The sequence below is a fragment of the Bufo bufo genome, chromosome 11 (genome assembly GCF_905171765.1).
Source record: "Bufo bufo chromosome 11, aBufBuf1.1, whole genome shotgun sequence".
Taxonomy (NCBI): domain Eukaryota; kingdom Metazoa; phylum Chordata; class Amphibia; order Anura; family Bufonidae; genus Bufo; species Bufo bufo.
In genome coordinates, this window is record NC_053399.1 from 92,288,464 (window position 1) to 92,310,631 (window position 22,168).

Genomic DNA, 22,168 nt, shown 5'->3' on the forward strand with positions numbered 1-22,168 from the left:
GGTAGGAAGGTACCCAGGGTCGCTTTATTCTTTAAATTATCCACCCATTATCCAAAAGATCAAAGGAGACTTACAGAGGTGGATGAAATCCCCACTGTCCTTGGGGGGTAGAATACAATTAATAAAAATGATGTGCATTCCAAAGCTCCTATATCCGATGCAAACGATCCCCATTCTGATCAAACACAAGGATATATTGGATCTAGAATCTGCATTCAGGGCTTTCATTTGGAGGGGGCGCAAAGCCCGCATAGCTTTTCCAAAACTCCAACTACCAAAAGGGTTAGGGGGAATGGCACTACCTGACTTGCGTTCATATAATTTAGCCAGCCTGCTGAGACACGGTATTGATTGGATCTTCGGATCCAATTTCTACACTAACACACTGTTAGAGTCTCAACTGGCTAGACCGTGGTCTTTGGGGGCACTCCTCCACACGAAGTTCTCCGCTCTACCCCTTGTGGCCAAACGAAGCACTCTGTTGACAGACACTATAGCGGCCTGGAAAGGGGTGCGCAAAATATTCAAGCTCTCCTTCATGATTTCAAAATTTATGCCAATCTGGGGACACCCGGAGTTCCCTGCAGGCATTGAAGCAGAACTTTTTGAACCATGGAAGCGAGATGGTTTAACCCCTGAAGGACGCAGGGCGTATCGGTACGCCCTATTTCCTGAGTCCTTAAGGACTCAGGGCGTACTGGTACGTCCTAACTTGAAATCGGTATTCCGGCGCCCCAGGGGTTAATCGGAACAGGATTTCGGCTGAAATCATTCAGCCGGCATCCTGTGACAACGCCAGGGGGGGTCATGTGACCCCCCCCCCCCCCCTATCGGCGATCGCCGCAAACCGCAGGTCAATTCAGACCTGCGGTTTGCTGCGCTTTTTGCAGTTTATGATCCCCGCGGTCCCTGACCGCGGGGATCAGAAACTTTAGTGTCCCTCAAACATAGATTTTACATCCTCCCCCTGCACCCCTGCTTGATTTTTTGCCGGCGGGTGGTGCAGGGGGGGGAGTTGTGAAAGTTCGTTGGTGTACAGTGGGTATACCAGGGTGCCAGCACATTGCTGACACCCTGGTATAAACGGCTGACATCGTTGATGCAATGTCAGCCGTTTAACCCTTTCCATACAGTGGTCCGTACGGACCGCTGTATGGAAAAAGTTTACAGTAAGAGGGAGCTCCCTCCCTCTCCCATCGGGGGGCTGCAGTGCCTTTGCAGCCCCCCCGATGGAGAGGGAGAGAGCCCCCAGAGAGCCCCCCTCAGCCCTGTGCTTACCCTTCCCCGTCTACGAAGTTGTGGCAGACGGGAAAGGTTCCCATGGCAACAGGACGCCTGCTCAGGCGTCCTGCTGTCCATGGTGCTGAACAGATCTATGCTAAAAGCATAGATCTGTTCAGTGTAAGTAAAATACAATACAGAACCCTATATGGTGTACTGTACTGTATTATACAGACATCAGACCCACTGGATCTTCAAGAACCAAGTGGGTCTGGGTAGAAAAAAAAGTAAAAATCAAAAAACACATTTATCACTGATTAAAAATGAAAAAAATAAAATTCCCTACACATGTTTGGTATCGCCGCGTCCGTAACGACCTGATCTATAAAACGGTCATGTTACTTTCCCCGCACGGTGAACGCCATAAAAATAAAAACTATTAGGAAATTTAAATTTTGCCCACCTTAGTTCCCAAAAAAGGTAATAAAAGTGATTAAAAAAGTCGCATGTACGCCAAAATAGTACCAATCAAACCGTCATCTCATCCCGCAAAAATCATACCCTACCCAAGATAATCGCCCAAAAACTGAAAAAACTATGGCTCTCAGACTATGGAAACACTAAAACATGATTTTCTTTGTTTCAAAAATGAAATCATTGTGTAAAACTTAAATAAATAAAAAAAAGTATACATATTAGGTATCTCCGTATCGACCGGCTCTATAAAAATATCACATGACCTAACCCCTCAGATGACCACCGTAAAAAAATAAAAATAAAAACGGTGTAAAAAAAGCCATTTTTTGTCATCTTACGTCACAATAAAGTGTAATAGCAAGCGATCAAAAAGTCATGTGCACCCCAAAATAGTGCCAATCAAACCGTCATCTCATCCTGCAAAAAATGAGACCCTACTTAAGATAATCGCCCAAAAACTGAAAAAACTATGGCTCTTAGACTATGGAGACACAAACATTTTTTTTGTTTTAAAAATAAAAACATTGTGTAAAACTTACATAAATAAAAAAAATTGTATACATATTGGGTATCGCCGCGTCCGTGACAACCTGCTCTATAAAATTACCACGTGATCTAACCTGTCAGATGAATGTTGTATCTAACAAAAAAAAAAACGTGCCAAAAAATCTATTTCTTGTTACCTTGCCGCACAAAAAAGTGTAATATAGAGCAACCAAAAATTATATGTACCCTAAACTAGTACCAACAAAACTGCCACCCTATCCCGTGGTTTCTAAAATGGGGTCACTTTTTTGGAGTTTCTACTCTGGGGGTGCATCAGGGGGGCTTCAAATGGGACATGGTGTCAAAAAAAACCAGTCCAGCAAAATCTGCCTTCCAAAAACCGTATGGTATTCCTTTCCTTCTGCGCCCTGCCGTGTGCCCGTACAGCGGTTTACGACCACATATGGGGTGTTTATGTAAACTACAGAATCAGGGCCATAAATAATGAGTTTTGTTTGGCTGTTAACCCTCGCTTTGTAATTGGAAAAAAAATATTAAAATGGAAAATCTGCCAAAAAAGTGAAATTTTGAAATTGTATCTCAATTTTCCATTAAATTTTGTGCAACACCTAAAGGGTTAACGACGTATGTAAAATCAGTTTTGAATACCTTGAGGGGTGTAGTTTCTTAGATGGGGTCACTTTTATGGAGTTTCTACTCTAGGGGTGCATCAGCGGGGCTTCAAATGGGACATGGTGTCAAAAAACCAGTCCAGCAAAATCTGGCTTCCAAAAACCATACGGCGCACCTTTCACTCTACGCCCCGCTGTGTGGCCGTACAGTAGTTTACGGTCACATATGGGGTGTTTCTGTAAACGGCAGAGTCAGGGCAATAAAGATACAGTCTTGTTTGGCTGTTAACCCTTGCTTTGTTGGTGGAAAAAATTGGTTAAAATTGAAAATTAGGCAAAAAAATTAAATTCTCTAATTTCATCCCCATTTGCCAATAACGCTTGTGCAACACCTAAAGGGTTAACAAAGTTTGTAAAATCAGTTTTGAATACCTTGAGGGGTGTAGTTTATAGAATGGGGTCATTTTTGGGCGGTTTCTATTATGTAAGCCTCGCAAAGTGACTTCAGACCTGTAGTGGTCCCTAAAAATTGGGTTTTTGTAAATTTTTGAAAAATGTAAAGTCATCACAATTTTTTGGGGTATTACTATGTATTACAGAAGTAGAGAAACTGAAACTTTGAAATTTGCAAATTTTTCAAAATTTTTGGTAAATATGATATTTTTTTATGTAAAAAAAATTAACTTTTTTGACCCAATTTTAGCAGTGTCATGAAGTACAATATGTGACGAAAAAACTGTCTCAGAACGGCCTGGGTAAGTCAAAGCGTTTTAAAGTTATCAGCACTTAAAGGTACACTGGTCAGATTTGCAAAAAATGGCCAAGTCCTTAAGGTGAAATAGGGCTGAGTCCTTAAGGGGTTAAGGAGGGTTCAAGATTTCTGGGATAGACAAACTAATACCTATTTGTCTTTTACAGAAATGCAGAATAGATTTCCACAAAATAAACCACAACACTTTCTGGCTCATGCCCAGTTGATGAGCTTTCTCAGACTTAGGGTGAAAAACATGAGTGGGGAGTTCTCTGTCAATGCCTTTGATCGTTTGGTGGGAGATGGTTCCAAAAAAAAGATCGCTTTCCGATCTTTATTACGAGTTGCGGGATAGCAAGCAAAAGTATCTGGCAGACAATATATTTTCCCATTGGGAAAAAATATTCCCCTCACTAGATGCAGATACCTTAGTAATTCAGGGATGGAATACAGTCAATAAAGTTATAATTAACCAAGTTTTAATTTAGATTTATTCACAAAGCCATTTATGGGTTCCAGTTCTCGTCACCCCTTCCGTCCTCTGATAGATTATCTAGATGCCCTAAGTGTCATTTGGACAAATCTGATCTGAGTCATGGAGTATGGTCCTGTCCAGCTTCCCAGACATTTTGGAGGTTAGTCAGATCTCGGATCAAACGTTATCTGAAAATCTTAATACCTTTGTCTCCTGACTTAATGCTCTTTCATGCCCAGGCAAATGGGACTAATATGCAACCACTTATTCACATCTTACTATTGGCAGCCAAACGCTGTATTTTTAAGCACTGGCTCAAACCGCAATTGCCGTCAATGACAGAGGTTCTTAACCAAGCTAAGATTTGCCTGGATATGGAGAGAATTGAAGCGGAACAAATGGGAGAGCGATCTATAAACTCTTTCTTCAGGAGATGGGAGTCTTTTAGAGGAGTGGTATATTCAGATAGGGACATGCGCACTTTAATGGTCCCATTCATCCTTTCAGAGTGGTACTTAAAGAAAAAATTAACCCAAACTCTGGGGAGACTTCAGATTGATTAAAGAGAGGGGGGGGGGGGAGGGGGTAGATGGTTTTCCCAGGTGGGGAGGAGGGAGGGTAGGGGAACTGTATTGTTTATGAATATCTTGCTTACACTTTGAACGATTTGTATTTGTATTATACAATTGTCTTGACCACCAAAGTATTGGTATTTATGTACGAACTGTATGCTATTGAAAGTAATTTGGAAACTTAATAAAAATTATATTTAAAAAAATGTGAAGTCTTGATGTAACAACGTGACATTCTTTCACATCTTTCAGAAGATTTTCACCCAACATGTAAAGGATGGTCATATGTAAGGAAATCAGACATTAAATGTCATCTTTGAATTAACTTCTTGGTCTGAGTGAACAACGAGATTTGGTCTCAAAATATGTATATATACTACTCACAAAAAGTTAGGGATATTTGGCTTGTAGGTGAAATTTCAGGATGAACCTAAAATGCCCTCTAACCTTTACAGGTGAACTTAATGTGACCTTCTCTAAACCTTTGAATGCACATGTCCAACTGTTCAGTGTTTCAGTACTTTTTCCACAATTTGCTGTTCTGTAACAGGGAGCTTAACGGCAGAATTCACAAGAGGTGTTTGATTCATGAATCGCCCAATAAACTTCCTGGTTCAATTAGAATTGGTACTTAAACAGTCCTCATCATCTTTGCCCTCATCCCACACTGATGACCGATTCATTGTGAACAATGCCCTGCGGAATCGGATAATGAATGCCACACATCTCCAGGCACACTTAAGGGAGGTGAGAGGCACCCAAGTGTCACATCAGACCATTCAAAACCATTTACCTCAGCATGGTCTGCATGCTAGACGACCTACAAGGGTACCTGACTACACCACCAGGCACAGGCGTCATCATTTTTCATGGGCCAGGGAGCATCTACGCTGGACCACGGACCAGTGGGCCTCAGTGCTGTTCACTGATGAAAGTCGAATCACGCTGAGCAGAAATGATGGCCACCAACAATGTGACGTGAAGGAGAGGGCTATGCATCAGCCACTGTTGTCACCAGACGAGCCTTTGGTGGTGTTACTGTGTGGGCAGGTGTGTCTGGTGTGAATGGTCTATGACAAGCCTATACTGTTATGGACTATTGATACAAAATGGATACTTGCTTGTTGAGAACTATACTGCAGTTCAAATGGCGGCCAGGTACCCAGCCAACGCCTATAACAAGAATCCTGCTCTTTGCTTTATCATGTGTCACAAGACGGTTTTTGTTCAGCTCAAGCAAGCAGTTTCAAAGAAAGAAGTAACGGCTTCACCTACCAGCAAGGGGGAACTTCCTCTTGTCATCGATGTGACAGAAAATACAAAGTTTATAGCCAATAGAAAAGATACATGCCACCTTACACCCCTCACTGTGTGTTGTCTCAGTATTGATCTCTCAGTATACGTCTACTTTAACATTAATTAATTTGAAGCAGTACATCAACCGAACCGGCAGCTTGACCAGAACAATACTACCTGAATAACATCATTAATCCAGTCATTGTGGCTCTACATGAACAACACAGGCCTAATTTCATCTTCATGGAGGACAATGCGCCAGCTCATCGAGGTCACATCATTAGAGAACGGCTGCTGGAGACTGGGGGACCTCAAGTGGAGTGGCCTGTACTTTCTCCATTCACAGTTTGACATCATGAGACCAAGAAGACACCTAACAAGTGATCAACAGTACCTCTCCATTGCGAGGCTTGAGGCAGGAGGGACAGAAGTGGCCACTGAGCTTAGAGTACCACAGAGGTTGGGAGAGTCACAGGAAGGCATAGAAGTGGACGTCCTTTGGCCACATCCGACAGTGATGAACGCTTCATTGTGAACAATGCCCTGCAGAACTGGATGATGAATGCCACACAACTTCAGGCACATTTAGGGGAGGTGAGAGGCACTCAAGTGTCACGTCAGACCATTAGAAACAGTTTACATCAGCGTGGTCTGCGTATTAGACAACTTGCATGCCTACCTGACCACAGACGTCATTGTCTTGCATGGGCCAGAGGGCATCTACGCTGGACGAGGGACCAGTGGGCCTTAGTGCTGTTCACTGATAAAAGTCAAGGAGAGCCACTAGCCATCAGCCACTGTTGTCATCAGACAAGCCTTCAGTGGTGGTGGTGGTGTTACACTGTGGACAGGTGTGTCTAGTCAATACAGAACTGCCCTACACTTTGTGATTGGTACAGTGACAAACCCATACTGCTTGAAGAACATCATTAATTCAGTCGTTGTGCCTCTAGATGAACAGCACAGGCCTAATTTCATCTTTATGGATGACAATGCGCCAGATCATCCAGGTCGCATCATTAGGGAACGGCTGCTGGAGACTGGGGGACCTCAAATGGAGTGGCCTGCACCTTCTCCAGACCTGAATCCCATTGAAAACCTATGGGATCAGCTGAGTCACTGTGTAGAGCCTCATAACTCTGTGTATTCCAAAACCTCAATGACCTGAGGGCCGCCGTTCATGAAGAGTGGGATGCCTCAGTAGACAAGCTGTAATTGATGCTCTGGGCCACATGACAAGATATGAAGACACTGACATTTTGTGGGACTATACTCACCACTGGGCATGGCTTTTGTTCCAATAATTTGTTTGAGATGAGGATATCACCATTGCTGCTTCTACTTAAATGCCCTACTTTCATGATATATCACTGGAACATGAACTTTTTAAGTTTTTTTCATAAGTTTCACCCGAAAGCCAAATATAGTAGTGTATATATTGGTTTTGGTTGTGGGACATTGTGGTCAAGATGAATATCCAGCTTTTTCACTTCTACCTGCTAAATCCCAATGGAAACCCTGCATTGAGTAGAGGGGCAGAGAAGTAACCTGAAGATACAAGATGTGTAACAAGGCCTCCAAGCCTGTAGAGGTGCCCTCTCCCTCTTGGCAGGCAGTAATCGTGAGCAGAGCTCAGGTTACCGCCCTAACTGTGTCATGTGCAAAGTAATCCCAGCTGGCGCTTGAAGTCTTCAATTTATCTACTCTTTATTATGTTACATCAATATCTCGAAACGATGAACGCGTTTTGGCTAATCCAGCCTTGGTCAACTCTGAGGTGAAGACTTCAAGCGCCAGCTGGGATTTTTTTGCATTATGCCTTGGGATTCTGTTCCTTCCCGTGCTGGCGTGCATCGGGAAAGAATGTTGACTACTTCTCCGTCTAACGGTGTCATGTGGCATCAGTGCAGTAGTACATTCCTTATACTATACATGTGAATGACTGGATTTACCTCTGATGGGAACAGACACAGAATCGGTATAAGACACAGGTTTCCTGCTCAGTCTTCTCTCACATCTGTATCTTCCAGTCACATCTCCTTGTCTGAGGCTTATTGTTTTATCTCCCGAATCCTGTAGTAATTTGTAATCTTTATAGAATTTTGTCCATTCTACAGAATACTCAGGACGGCTGTGACATCTCAGATTTATGTCACCTCCATCATGTACAAAGAGAGGAGCCTGCAGGATGACCGGGCCTGAAATACAAATGGTTGTAAGAAGATAATCGCACAGGACCAGCTCTGGATATACTGTACACAGTGATGGCAGTCGGCCTTGACACATATTGAAAGATAAAATTCTGTCACTTTCCAGTATACTATGTTCCAATGTTTCACCCTTCTGAAGATCTCTGCTCGTGGGCAGCGAATATGAACATTGTAATTTACAATATTGTCCCAGAGTGAGAGCAGCAGAGTCCGCACACACACATGCCTCCACTCCATTCATCTCTATGGGACTGCCGGCTGCTTGGAACACACTCCATTCACTCTGGGGACTCCAGGACCCTGTTCTCGTCATTGGTGGTAATGCTCAGCTGGACCTTTATTGGCAACTGCTAGCATTTAATTCATAACTTCTAGTTTTTTTCATGGGGCATGGAAGTAGGAATGCACCCATCTTGCTCTGGCTTCCACCCCATGTGATGTTCAAGAGCCTAAGCCGAGGTCTTGCCTCTCCCGGAGGGCCACAGATGGCCACGTAAACTCCCCTTAGACTGCAGGGGATAGCCTGTTAGGGCGTGTGCCATTACATCATGGGCATTCTGCCAGATTTATATAAAAATTCCTCCTCTTGCCGAGACATAAGGCCTGAGCAAAGAGGTGAGTGCGCTCAAAACGTGTGAAAGAGCTATCAGTCAGTGGGCTCTCACTCCCAGGGAGTTCAGGCACTCCAGGGTCACCATTCAAACATCCTGGTTCATAACTCCAATCCAGAGGCCTAACCTCCATGTGTTACTCTGCTCCATCTCAGTGTCCCGGTCATACCACTGAGAAGAACAGATAATCCATGAGGTTTAAGACCAGGAAGCTACCTTAACCTGGGAGCACCAAAACCACCTCAGTGAGAACCACCTTAGTGATGACGGTATCCCAAGTGTCACATCAGACCATTCAAAACCATTTACCTCAGCATGGTCTGCGTGCTAGACGACCTACAAGGGTACCTGACTACACCACCAGGCACAGGCGTCATCATTTTTCATGGGCCAGGGAGCATCTACGCTGGACCACGGACCAGTGGGCCTCAGTGCTGTTCACTGATGAAAGTCGAATCACGCTGAGCAGAAATGATGGCCACCAACAATGTGACGTGAAGGAGAGGGCTATGCATCAGCCACTGTTGTCACCAGACGAGCCTTTGGTGGTGTTACTGTGTGGGCAGGTGTGTCTGGTGTGAATGGTCTATGACAAGCCTATACTGTTATGGGCTATTGATACAAAATGGATACTTGCTTGTTGAGAACTATACTGTAGTTCAAATGGCGGCCAGGTACCCAGCCAACGCCTATAACAAGAATCCTGCTCTTTGCTTTATCATGTGTCACAAGACGGTTTCTGTTCAGCTCAAGCAAGCAGTTTCAAAGAAAGAAGTAACGGCTTCACCTACCAGCAAGGGGGAACTTCCTCTTGTCATCGATGTGACAGAAAATACAAAGTTTATAGCCAATAGAAAAGATACATGCCGCCTTACACCCCTCACTGTGTGTTGTCTCAGTATTGATCTCTCAGTATACGTATACTTTAACATTAATTAATTTGAAGCAGTACATCAACCGAACCGGCAGCTTGACCAGAACAATACTACCTGAATAACATCATTAATCCAGTCATTGTGGCTCTACATGAACAACACAGGCCTAATTTCATCTTCATGGAGGACAATGCGCCAGCTCATCGAGGTCACATCATTAGAGAACGGCTGCTGGAGACTGGGGGACCTCAAGTGGAGTGGCCTGTACTTTCTCCATTCACAGTTTGACATCATGAGACCAAGAAGACACCTAACAAGTGATCAACAGTACCTCTCCATTGCGAGGCTTGAGGCAGGAGGGACAGAAGTGGCCACTGAGCTTAGAGTACCACAGAGGTTGGGAGAGTCACAGGAAGGCATAGAAGTGGACGTCCTTTGGCCACATCCGACAGTGATGAACGCTTCATTGTGAACAATGCCCTGCAGAACTGGATGATGAATGCCACACAACTTCAGGCACATTTAGGGGAGGTGAGAGGCACTCAAGTGTCACGTCAGACCATTAGAAACAGTTTACATCAGCGTGGTCTGCGTATTAGACAACTTGCATGCCTACCTGACCACAGACGTCATTGTCTTGCATGGGCCAGAGGGCATCTACGCTGGACGAGGGACCAGTGGGCCTTAGTGCTGTTCACTGATAAAAGTCAAGGAGAGCCACTAGCCATCAGCCACTGTTGTCATCAGACAAGCCTTCAGTGGTGGTGGTGGTGTTACACTGTGGACAGGTGTGTCTAGTCAATACAGAACTGCCCTACACTTTGTGATTGGTACAGTGACAAACCCATACTGCTTGAAGAACATCATTAATTCAGTCGTTGTGCCTCTAGATGAACAGCACAGGCCTAATTTCATCTTTATGGATGACAATGCGCCAGATCATCCAGGTCGCATCATTAGGGAACGGCTGCTGGAGACTGGGGGACCTCAAATGGAGTGGCCTGCACCTTCTCCAGACCTGAATCCCATTGAAAACCTATGGGATCAGCTGAGTCACTGTGTAGAGCCTCATAACTCTGTGTATTCCAAAACCTCAATGACCTGAGGGCCGCCGTTCATGAAGAGTGGGATGCCTCAGTAGACAAGCTGTAATTGATGCTCTGGGCCACATGACAAGATATGAAGACACTGACATTTTGTGGGACTATACTCACCACTGGGCATGGCTTTTGTTCCAATAATTTGTTTGAGATGAGGATATCACCATTGCTGCTTCTACTTAAATGCCCTACTTTCATGATATATCACTGGAACATGAACTTTTTAAGTTTTTTTCATAAGTTTCACCCGAAAGCCAAATATAGTAGTGTATATATTGGTTTTGGTTGTGGGACATTGTGGTCAAGATGAATATCCAGCTTTTTCACTTCTACCTGCTAAATCCCAATGGAAACCCTGCATTGAGTAGAGGGGCAGAGAAGTAACCTGAAGATACAAGATGTGTAACAAGGCCTCCAAGCCTGTAGAGGTGCCCTCTCCCTCTTGGCAGGCAGTAATCGTGAGCAGAGCTCAGGTTACCGCCCTAACTGTGTCATGTGCAAAGTAATCCCAGCTGGCGCTTGAAGTCTTCAATTTATCTACTCTTTATTATGTTACATCAATATCTCGAAACGATGAACGCGTTTTGGCTAATCCAGCCTTGGTCAACTCTGAGGTGAAGACTTCAAGCGCCAGCTGGGATTTTTTTGCATTATGCCTTGGGATTCTGTTCCTTCCCGTGCTGGCGTGCATCGGGAAAGAATGTTGACTACTTCTCCGTCTAACGGTGTCATGTGGCATCAGTGCAGTAGTACATTCCTTATACTATACATGTGAATGACTGGATTTACCTCTGATGGGAACAGACACAGAATCGGTATAAGACACAGGTTTCCTGCTCAGTCTTCTCTCACATCTGTATCTTCCAGTCACATCTCCTTGTCTGAGGCTTATTGTTTTATCTCCCGAATCCTGTAGTAATTTGTAATCTTTATAGAATTTTGTCCATTCTACAGAATACTCAGGACGGCTGTGACATCTCAGATTTATGTCACCTCCATCATGTACAAAGAGAGGAGCCTGCAGGATGACCGGGCCTGAAATACAAATGGTTGTAAGAAGATAATCGCACAGGACCAGCTCTGGATATACTGTACACAGTGATGGCAGTCGGCCTTGACACATATTGAAAGATAAAATTCTGTCACTTTCCAGTATACTATGTTCCAATGTTTCACCCTTCTGAAGATCTCTGCTCGTGGGCAGCGAATATGAACATCGTCATTTACAATATTGTCCCAGAGTGAGAGCAGCAGAGTCCGCACACACACATGCCTCCACTCCATTCATCTCTATGGGACTGCCGGCTGCTTGGAACACACTCCATTCATTCTGGGGACTCCAGGACCCTGTTCTTGTCATTGGTGGTAATGCTCAGCTGGACCTTTATTGGCAACTGCTAGCATTTAATTCATAACTTCTAGTTTTTTACATGGGGCATGGAAGTAGGAATGCACCCATCTTGCTCTGGCTTCCACCCCATGTGTTGTTCAAGAGCCGAAGCCGAGGTCTTGCCTCTCCCGGAGGGCCACAGATGGCCACGTAAACTCCCCTTAGACTGCAGGGGATAGCCTGTTAGGGCGTGTGCCATTACATCATGGGCATTCTGCCAGATTTATATAAAAATTCCTCCTCTTGCCGAGACATAAGGCCTGAGCAAAGAGGTGAGTGTGCTCAAAACGTGTGAAAGAGCTATCAGTCAGTGGGCTCTCACTCCCAGGGAGTTCAGGCACTCCAGGGTCACCATTCAAACATCCTGGTTCATAACTCCAATCCAGAGGCCTAACCTCCATGTGTTTACTCTGCTCCATCTCAGTGTCCCGGTCATACCACTGAGAAGAACAGATAATCCATGTTGTTTAAGACCAGGAAGCTACCTTAACCTGGGAGCACCAAAACCACCTCAGTGAGAACCACCTTAGTGATGACGGTATCTCCCCTGCCAGGTAAGTATCCTCTATGATCACTGCAGCGGCTCACTGGCCATGACATCACTGCAGAGCCAGAAACAAAACCAGTGGGGAGCGCCGGAACAGCATCACTGGAGCGTAAGTCTTTAGTTATTTGATGGTCCATGCTGTCATCTAATAGTAGGGGTCTTGGAAAAGCCCTTTAAAAATAACCAACAGTTTTGTGTATATAGGTGGAAATATAACCTGATGGAAGACATGATCTATATACAAATAAGACAATGAAAACGTGCAGATTAATTGGAATTCATGACAATAATATGTCTTACTAAAAGTAAGGTGAACTAGCAAAAGTGATTGATATAAACTGAAATAATTTCTTATGACCTGTTCTCAGCCTGTGGCCTCGCGGTTTCATACGGTCACAGAGTTCCTGGCTCTCGTTCCTTATGATGGAGGCCACATTATCTCCTAGATCTGCCAGGTTGTACCATTCTAACTTTTTCTTCTTTTTTTTTTTTGTCATTTGATCATCATAATTAGGTCCTGATGGCTCCTCTAGAATATATTCTTTTATGGTGGCCTCCTAAAAATTAATCGGGTAGCCTCGCAAAGAATTTGTGAGCTCCTAACAGACACAAAATATACTCTGTATATATCCTTTGGAGAACTCACCATCGCTGACGTCCAAGCTGACCGCAGGACTGAGAACATATTCGGTTCCACACTGGTATCTCCCACTGTCATGTCTTTGTGCAGACTGGATTGTAAGAAAGTTCTGATCAGTTTTCTTCAATAATCTCCCATCTTTATACCAGGAATATGTCCCATAGTGCTCTCCATCACAGTACATTGTTATAGACTCTCCTGTAAAGATCTTTCTCCAGTTTGGATAGAAGGTCACGAATGAGGCAGCAGCTCCTACAAAACATCACATTGTTCAGAGGAGATGATGACTGATGGAAAGTGTAGAACCAGTAATTAATTTCCTAGGGATAGAAATGTTTTTTTTTGTGTATATTCTGCTGCCCTTTACAGATGACATCTGACTGGGGTCAACGTTTGAGAGGGCAAACTTGGAAATTGCCTAGAACTCCCACGTTTCTAAGAGGCACCACTAGGGATCCAGACATTAGGCTTGGTGCTTGGACCTCCAGCCCAATACTGCCCTATATCTGCATATTATTGCTGTTACGTATTAGGGGACACAATTACGGCACTATTATCTATTAAAGGGGTTATCCCATCACTACTGTAAAAAATGAAAATCAGACATCATATAGTAAATAACTTCTTTCTAACAAAGCCAGAACCAGCCCTGCACCTCACATGGATCCAGAGATCTCCCCATTCATTGCTCTGCTAGATTTATATCAAGCTGACAGCTCAGGGGGAGTGTCTTTTCTGCTGCAGCTCAGGGGGCGTGTCTCAGCTCTCCCTATCACAGCTCAGGGGGCGTGTCTCAGCTCTCCCTATCACAGCTCAGGGGGCGTGTCTCAGCTCTCCCTGTCATAGCTCAGGAGGCAGCTGAAGGATGAAACTGAGCATGTGCGGCCTTCTTAGTGAGCGGGACAAAGAAATAATAAAAAATAAAAAAAACAGCAGGTGGCGCTAAACACGTATTTTATTGAATAATTCAGGGGCTATGCTAAATTTTTAATTACATGCATTTACAAAAGTATTCCGATCAAGGGGCTGGTTTGAAAACTGGAGAGATTTTTAGGTGGACAACCCCTTTAAGGGGCATAGAGGTGGGCTTCTCTATTGTTTGGGAGAACAAGGCAGGTTTTTTATTACTGTTATGGGGCAGAATTACTTTATGGGGGCACAGATATGGCATTTATTACTGTATGTTGACTAAAGGGATTACATCACTATAACTCTGTGGGGGGTATAAAGTGTGGCACTGCTACTTTGTGAGACACTTTTACAGTGTGGTGCGCTGTCATCATCTGAAATCGAACTAATGGTCAGGGCACAATAAGGGGCATTATCTGAGGGCGACATTATCTGTCACTAATGGATTCATTGGCACTGTCTCTGTTTATTGCAGGGTATATATGTATCTGGAGTACAGTATTTGGGGGCACAGTCTAACACAGCAGGTACAATATAAGGGGCAAATGGGGCACCGTCAGGATGGGGTGAAGGCACCACAGATGTCTAAGAAACAAACTCTGCAGTCACTGTTTGTGGCTGGAGGAAGTCTACATGGAGGTCTGGGCCAGGTTGACAAGAGAAAAGTGAATGACTTGAATCAGAGAAGACATCACCTGTGAGTCACTGAATATAACTACAGTCTGCAGAGCACCTGTATATATCTGATATCTAGCACTATATTAGGTATCAGCAACCTCCGACTCTCCAGCTTTTCCAAAACTACAACTCCCAGAATCCTCCTTTCGCTTCTGTAGGAGTTATAATAACAGCCAGGTAAGTGTGCATGCTGGGAGTTGTAGTTTCACAGCAGATGGAGCGCTGAAGGTTGCTGATCCCTGCACTATATGGTCACTGTATGGTGATAATATTGGGCTTTGAAGAGTCATGTTTTTTCATTCGCAGTGTAACGGTATTATTCAGTCACTATGTGGTGGTTATTGTAGTGGTCATGGTGTAGTAATGTTATTTAGGCGTTGTATGGTGGTATTATTGGTAATAGTGGTCGTTGTATGGTGTATTTTAATATTTATTCATTTTATGAAGGTACATTTTTTTAAGGGTATAGCGGTATTATTTGATAACTGTGCTATAGATATAAATACTTTTTAAGTGTGTGTGGAGGGGCATATAGCCTCACTCCTGAAAGTCTTAGAAATGTTCGCCTCAGCTCATTGCAGAACACCTTCTGATTATGTCGGTACGTATTTTTTCAGCATTTGGAGACCCAGTTTTAATGTTGCTCAGGGCCAAACTTTATCTAAGCCAGTCTACAGATTAGGGTGCATTCACATCACCATTTAGCTTTATGTTCTTCTGATCCTATAGAAGAAGAGAGCGGGGGGGAATGGATCCTGTAACATCAGTTGTCATCAGTTTGAGCCATTTCCGTCTGAGATCCGTTTTTTAGACGGGGGAAAAAATTCCTGCGTAAGGTACTTTTTTTTCTGTCTAAAAAAAACTGATTTCAGATGGAAATGGTTCAAACTGATGCTAGAGGATCCATATTTTTTTTAGTTTTTTTTTTTCTCTCTTTGACGGATTAGAAAAACGGAAAGCTATAGTATTTTATTTCCCGTGTCCGTTCCGTTTTTTGGGGCGGACCATATGCGGAACCATTCACTTCAATGGGTTCGCAAAAAAAAACGGAAGTTGCTCTGTGTGCATTCAGTTTCCGTATGTCCGTTTTTCCGTTCCGCAAAAAAAAGAACATGTCCTATTGTCCGCATTGCGGACAAAGATAGTACTGTTTTATGAAGGTCCAGCTGTTCCGTTCCGCAAAATATGGTATGCACACAGATGTCATCCATATTTTTTGCGGACTGCAAAATACATACTTTCGTGTGCCTGAGCCCTTACTCAGCTCAGCTTTACCTCGATCAGTGAGGACAGTCTCATCGCTGTGTGTATGTTGTGTAGTATACTCTTTTACTTGTTTTTCACACTTGTATACAGCGGTCTCATCTCTGGGGTCTCTGACCAGGATTTTGGAGTCAGTGATGGATGGATTTATCATTGTATTGTTCCTATAAATTACTATTGGCCCCGCTGTGTTCCTGGAGCCGCTGTAACATCTCAGCGGGAGGTCATCTCCTTCATATATGTATGGCGGTGCCTGCAGGACGACGGGACCTAAAGTACAAAAATCAAAGCTGTACTGACATACTTACAGTCTGGAAATCGCATGTAAACTGTATCACCGCCATATGACTGCAGCATTAGTTTCTACAAATAGCCCTACATATAGCGTCACATTGACTCACCCTTTGTAACATTGAGTGTAACGGCCTCGCTGATATTATCCTCACTGGTTCCGCACTGGTAACGCCCTCCATGTCTGGACTGGGCGGATTGAATGGTGAAACTCTTTCCTGTATCCGTCCATTTATTGTTCCTGTACCAGATGTATGTAATGTCTCCCTGCTCGGTGGCGTCCACATCACAGGTCATTCTTACAGCTTCTCCAGGTAAGATCTTGTTCCAGGGTGGAGTGAAGGTCACCACAGGTCTGACAGCAGCATCTAGAAACATAACAGGTAAGTGAGTGCACATTCATTATTTACACAGCATAAATGTACTTATACCTATCTCTAATGGAAGGCCTGCTGCAATGAGCTGGTTATAGTTTTTTTTTTTTTGGGGGGGGGGGGGGCTTGATTGGTTACCCATAGCAACTAAGTTTTCATTTTTCAAGAACACTATAAAAAATTACCATATGTTTTGGACTATAAGACACCACTTTCCTCCCCCCTATGATCCGAGGCTGATTGGGGGTCCATATTGAGGCTGCTTGGGGGTTCTGATCTGAGGGTAGGAGGTCTGATCTCTGGCTGATGGAGGTTGGGGGGGTCTGATCTCTGGCTGATGAAGGTTGGGAGGTCTGATCTAAAGCTTATGGAGCTTGGGAGGTCTGATCTGAGCCTGATGGAGCTTGGGAGGTCTGATCTGAGCCTGATGGAGCTTGGGAGGTCTGATCTGAGCCTGATGGAGCTTGGGAGGTCTGATCTGAGCCTGATGGAGCTTGGGAGGTCTGATCTGAGCCTGATGGAGCTTGGGAGGTCTGATCTGAGCCTGATGGAGCTTGGGAGGTCTGATCTGAGCCTGATGGAGCTTGGGAGGTCTGATCTGAGCCTGATGGAGCTTGGGAGGTCTGATCTGAGGCTGATGGAGCTTGGGAGGTCTGATCTGAGGCTGATGGAGCTTGGGAGGTCTGATCTGAGGCTGATGGAGCTTGGGAGGTCTGATCTGAGGCTGATGGAGCTTGGGAGGTCTGATCTGAGGCTGATGGAGCTTGGGAGGTCTGTTCTGAGGCTGATGGAGCTTGGTAGGTCTGATCTGAGGCTGATGGAGCTTGGGAGGTCTGATCTGAGCCTGATGGAGCTTGGGAGGTCTGATCTGAGGCTGATGGAGCTTGGGAGGTCTGATCTGAGCCTGATGGAGCTTGGGAGGTCTGATCTGAGGCTGATGGAGCTTGGGAGGTCTGATCTGAGCCTGATGGAGCTTGGGAGGTCTGATCTGAGCCTGATGGAGCTTGGGAGGTCTGATCTGAGCCTGATGGAGCTTGGGAGGTCTGATGAAGAATGGGGGGGGTCTAATCAAGGTCCGATGTGAGGTCTGATGAAGAATTGGAGTCTGATTTGGGGGTCTGCTCTGAGGTGTGATGGAAAATATATATTTTCTTATTTTCCTCCAAATCCTAGCTGCAGTTTATAGTACAGTGCGTCTGAAAAATACGGTAGGTATGTTTCTATGTTTCAAAGGCGTGAAAAAAAACTTTAGAAATAAATCCCTAAGTAAACAATAAAATTACATTGATGAATGAGTTTTGCTTTAGGGAAAATTCATATTTTTTTTTCTTTTTAGGCTCTTAGTATTTCTCTTTCCCAAGTGTTCAGATGCCTCAAGCATGAAATAAAATCAATTTACACATTTTTTTTAAACATTGTTGTATTGGGTTCTGTATTAAAACAGATTGTAATGCAGTTTATAACCTACCTGTTATTCTTGCAAACGTGACTGTAAGAAAAAATAAAATAAAGTCATTAATGTACTTAAGTGATATACAAGTCCTGGACATCCTCTTCTAAAGGGCCCTTTACATGTCCCAATGTAGGAAGCGACTGTCAGGAAGGAAGCATTAATTTCTGACAATCTCCTGTTAGTCAGTGGAGGAGAAGCTGCATTTAAATGCAGGGATCTCCTCCATCCTGCTCCCTCCAGAGTCCCTGTCATCAGTGGAGAAAGCTAAAGGACCCGTGATGACATCATTTGCACCATCTAGTAAAGGGAATGGTCGAGTTCCCAGGTTAGAAAGGTGCATCTGCATAATCATAGTTCCTTCAACCTCCAACAGCATGGAGAAGAACAGCAAGAGAAGCTCTCCATTAAGACTAGAATGGAGTGGTAAGGAGGTCCTCCCCTTTTCTTTCCCTTTGCCCCATTCACTTTTTTTTTTAATCAGAAGTTACCCCATGCCTCATTGATTCTCATACTTCAAGTATGCCCACTGCCCTATTATACATTATAACTGGGTACCTCATATCTCACTCATATATAGTACTGCAGACAGCTACAACCACAATACCTCATGGACCTCACACAGTGACCATAATGTATATATCTGTACACACTGCATCTATTATACCTTGTACTCCTAACATCATTATACTTTTTTTTAATGGAAAATGTAAAAAAGTTCCCGCTCCAGTGATATAATATCATGAAAGTTCAGTAGAAGCAGCAATGGCGATTTCCTCATCTCAAACAATTTATTGAAACAAAAGCCCACCCCAGTGCTGGGTATACCCCCACAAAATGTCAGTGTCTCCATAACTTGTATGTGGCCTTGAGCATCAATTACCGCTTGACAACAACGTCTCATGCTGTTCACAAGTCGACTTATTGTCTGCTGAGGCATCCCACTCTTCATGAAGGACAGCCCTCAGGTCATGGAGGTTCTGGGGTACAGAGTTACGAGCCTCTACACGGCGACTCAGCTGATACCATATGTTTTCAAGGGGATTCAGGTCTGGAGAAGGTGCAGGCCACTCCATTTGAGGTCCCCCAGTCGTTCCCTAATAATGCGACCTCGTTGAGCTGGCACATTGTCCTCCATGAATATAAAATTAGGCCTGTATTGTTCATGTAGAGGCACAATGACTGGATTAATGATGATAGTCAAGTAGTATAGGCTTGTCATAGACCATTCATAAAGTGCAGGGCAGTTCTGTATTGACTAGACACACCTGCCCACACTGTAACACCACCACCAAAGGCTCGTCTGGTGACAACAGTGGCTAATGCATAGCCCTCTCCTTGATGTCTCCAACAACGTTGGCGTCCATCATTTCTTCTCAGCGTGAATGGACTTTCATCAGTGAACAGCACTGAGGCCCACTGGTCCCTGGTGCATCGTAGATGCTCCCTGGCCCATGCAAGACGATGACGCCTGTGGTCAGGTACCCTTGCAGGTCATCTAGCGCACACACCACGCTAATGTAAACGGTTTTGAATGGTCTGACATGACACTTGGGCTTCTCTCATTTCCCTTAAATGGGCCTGGAGTTGTGTGGCATATATCATCCGGTTCCGCAGGGCATTGTTCACAATGAAGTGGTCATCAGTGTGGGATGTGGCCAAAGGATGCCCACTTCTCTGACTTTCTGTGACTCTTCCAGTCTCTCTGTTGCAGCGTGTACAGATGTGAGGTATAGGCCCCAAGCCAGCCTTTAGTGTTTTTCAGCAGGCTGCGCCTCTCTGGTCAATATCAGTATAGAACTGACATTAAAATGCAATGCAATTGTATTTTAAAAGCAATCAGAATATTGTCTGTTATAGTCCCCTTGTGGGACTATTAGGTGGTAAAAATAACAAAAACAAGTGATCAAAAAGCATAATTTACCCCATAATGATACCAATGAAAACTACAAGACGTCCCGCAAAAATCAAGCCCTCACACAACTCCACACAAAAATTAAAAAGTTATGGGTCTTGGGAAGCGGCGATGCCAAAAGATTTTCTTCCGTTTAAAAAAAGGCGTTTCATTGAGCAAAAGTTATAAAATGTAAAAAAAAAAAATAAAAGATGAATTTGGTACCGCTATAATTGTGCTGACCCAGAAAATAAAGATATTATGTTATTTATACCGAAAAATGAACACTGTAAAATTTAAAACATAAAATCTCCGTGGCAGTCTTGCTGTTATTCCTATCTTCCTCCCAGACTGAGTTAATAAAAGTTAATCAGAAAGTTATGTGTACCATTAAAAAGTACAACTTGTCCCGTAAAAAACAAGCTCTCATACAGCTACATAGATAGAAAAATAAAAATGTTATAGCTCTTGGAAGGCGACGATGAAAAAAGGAAGAAAAACGCTGGTCACCAAGGGGTTAAGAGATGGTATATAAAATGCACGATTTGCCAATTTTAATAATGCCTCGCTCAATTTTTATATGAATTTTAGTGTAATAAATAGCCAGTATATAAACCTAAAATCATCACAGGGCTATGTTCACACAGTTTGTTGTTCTGTCAGTTTTCCAGTAGCTCACAAATTACATTTAAAGACGCTAAAAACAAAACAAAAAAACCTTTTAAAACACTGGGTAGAAGACACATATAACAGCGCACGCCACCTCTTCATGTGGTGGCGCCTCCGGCACTATAGCGGCCGAAGAGGTGCGCTGTTATATGTTTGTCTGTCCGTGTGTTTGTTCAATGCAGGCTAGAAATTAATGAATCAAAGGGCTCCTGATGAGGTTATTTTTAACCAAAAGCGCGTTGAGCCGATACTTGTTCTTAGCCAGCTACCTAAAAATGAGTTAATAATTGACAGATTGTAACAATGTTTCGGACAAGTTAGTAGTGAGGGATACATTGTTTAATAGGTTGGGTGGAACCTTGGTAATACACTGAGTATTAGAGCATTGTCAGGGTGATATACACACCGGTTTCCCTCCTAGACCCTCACTAATGATACTGATATAGGACAAGGACAATACTAGGAGATAGATCGCCAGTTAATGCGAGATATTTGCTCTGGCACATCATTTGGATTAGAGTAGTATTTGTCCTTGCCCACAATATCGTATGTAAAGGAATTAACACTATAGTGACTGAAGTGTCTTCTACCCAGTGTTTTAAAAGAAGTTTATTGTAATAAAGGTTTTTTTGTTTTGTTTTTAGCTTCTTTAAATTTAATTTGTGAGCTATACATTTAAGAGACGCAATTGGAGAGTATAATACTTGTTTAATGTGATTTGACTGTCAGTTTTCCATCCCCAAACTACCACATTACGATGACAGAAGTACAAACATTTCACTTTTTATGCAACGCTTAACCAGAATAATGGTGGTAAATTTAAAATACTTACAGATGATGAAGAGGATGGTGACCATTCGTAGCTGTGATCTGTGTGTGTCAGACATCCCGTGTACGGTTAGTAGTATATATATTATTTTTTTTTATCTTGTAAGGACCTTACAAGAATGGCATGAACTTACGTCTTGCCCAGGAAGGAAATAAAAAATAAAAAACACAAATTATCAGCCTGTAAAATAGTAACTATGTCTTCATGTACAGGACGCTAAATGAAATCGAAGTATGGTGTACTGAAAGTTATTAAACCGCTGTGGGTTTCTGGAGGAAGGACATAGCTATAAAAAAAACTGATGTGTCAACTGAGCAAATTACCCTTCAGTTTCATTACTCAGTACGGAAAAAACACTTCCCTGTATTTCTGAAGTTCTAGCTGTGCTGTTTTAAAGAAAACAAGTCCCATGTCGCTACACCCTGACTTGAAGAGGTTTTTCCCTCAGGACATTTATCACTGGCATGAGCCCTGCCTGTATAGCAGATACTGTGGGTTGCCATGGATGGAGGTCATTGCCTCTGGTGT

At 43.5% G+C, this 22,168-nt stretch overlaps 1 protein-coding gene across 3 annotated transcripts in view; it reads right to left on the reverse strand.

Annotated features, from left to right (window-relative positions):
- LOC120981641 (Fc receptor-like protein 5) overlaps positions 1 to 21,885 on the reverse strand; it is a 59,489-nt gene extending 37,604 nt beyond the window's left edge. For all 3 annotated transcript variants that reach the window (XM_040411218.1, XM_040411217.1, XM_040411216.1), the window contains exons 1-6: positions 21,644 to 21,885; positions 18,267 to 18,287; positions 16,535 to 16,792; positions 16,146 to 16,403; positions 13,290 to 13,535; positions 11,496 to 11,741 (exon numbers count right to left, since the gene is read on the reverse strand). In XM_040411218.1, coding sequence (XP_040267152.1) covers positions 11,496 to 11,741; positions 13,290 to 13,535; positions 16,146 to 16,403; positions 16,535 to 16,792; positions 18,267 to 18,287; positions 21,644 to 21,698 — 1,084 coding nt within the window. In that variant the 5' untranslated portion in view covers positions 21,699 to 21,885. The remainder of the gene's footprint in view (positions 1 to 11,495; positions 11,742 to 13,289; positions 13,536 to 16,145; positions 16,404 to 16,534; positions 16,793 to 18,266; positions 18,288 to 21,643) is intronic.
- Between the last annotated feature and the right edge of the window lie 283 nt (positions 21,886 to 22,168).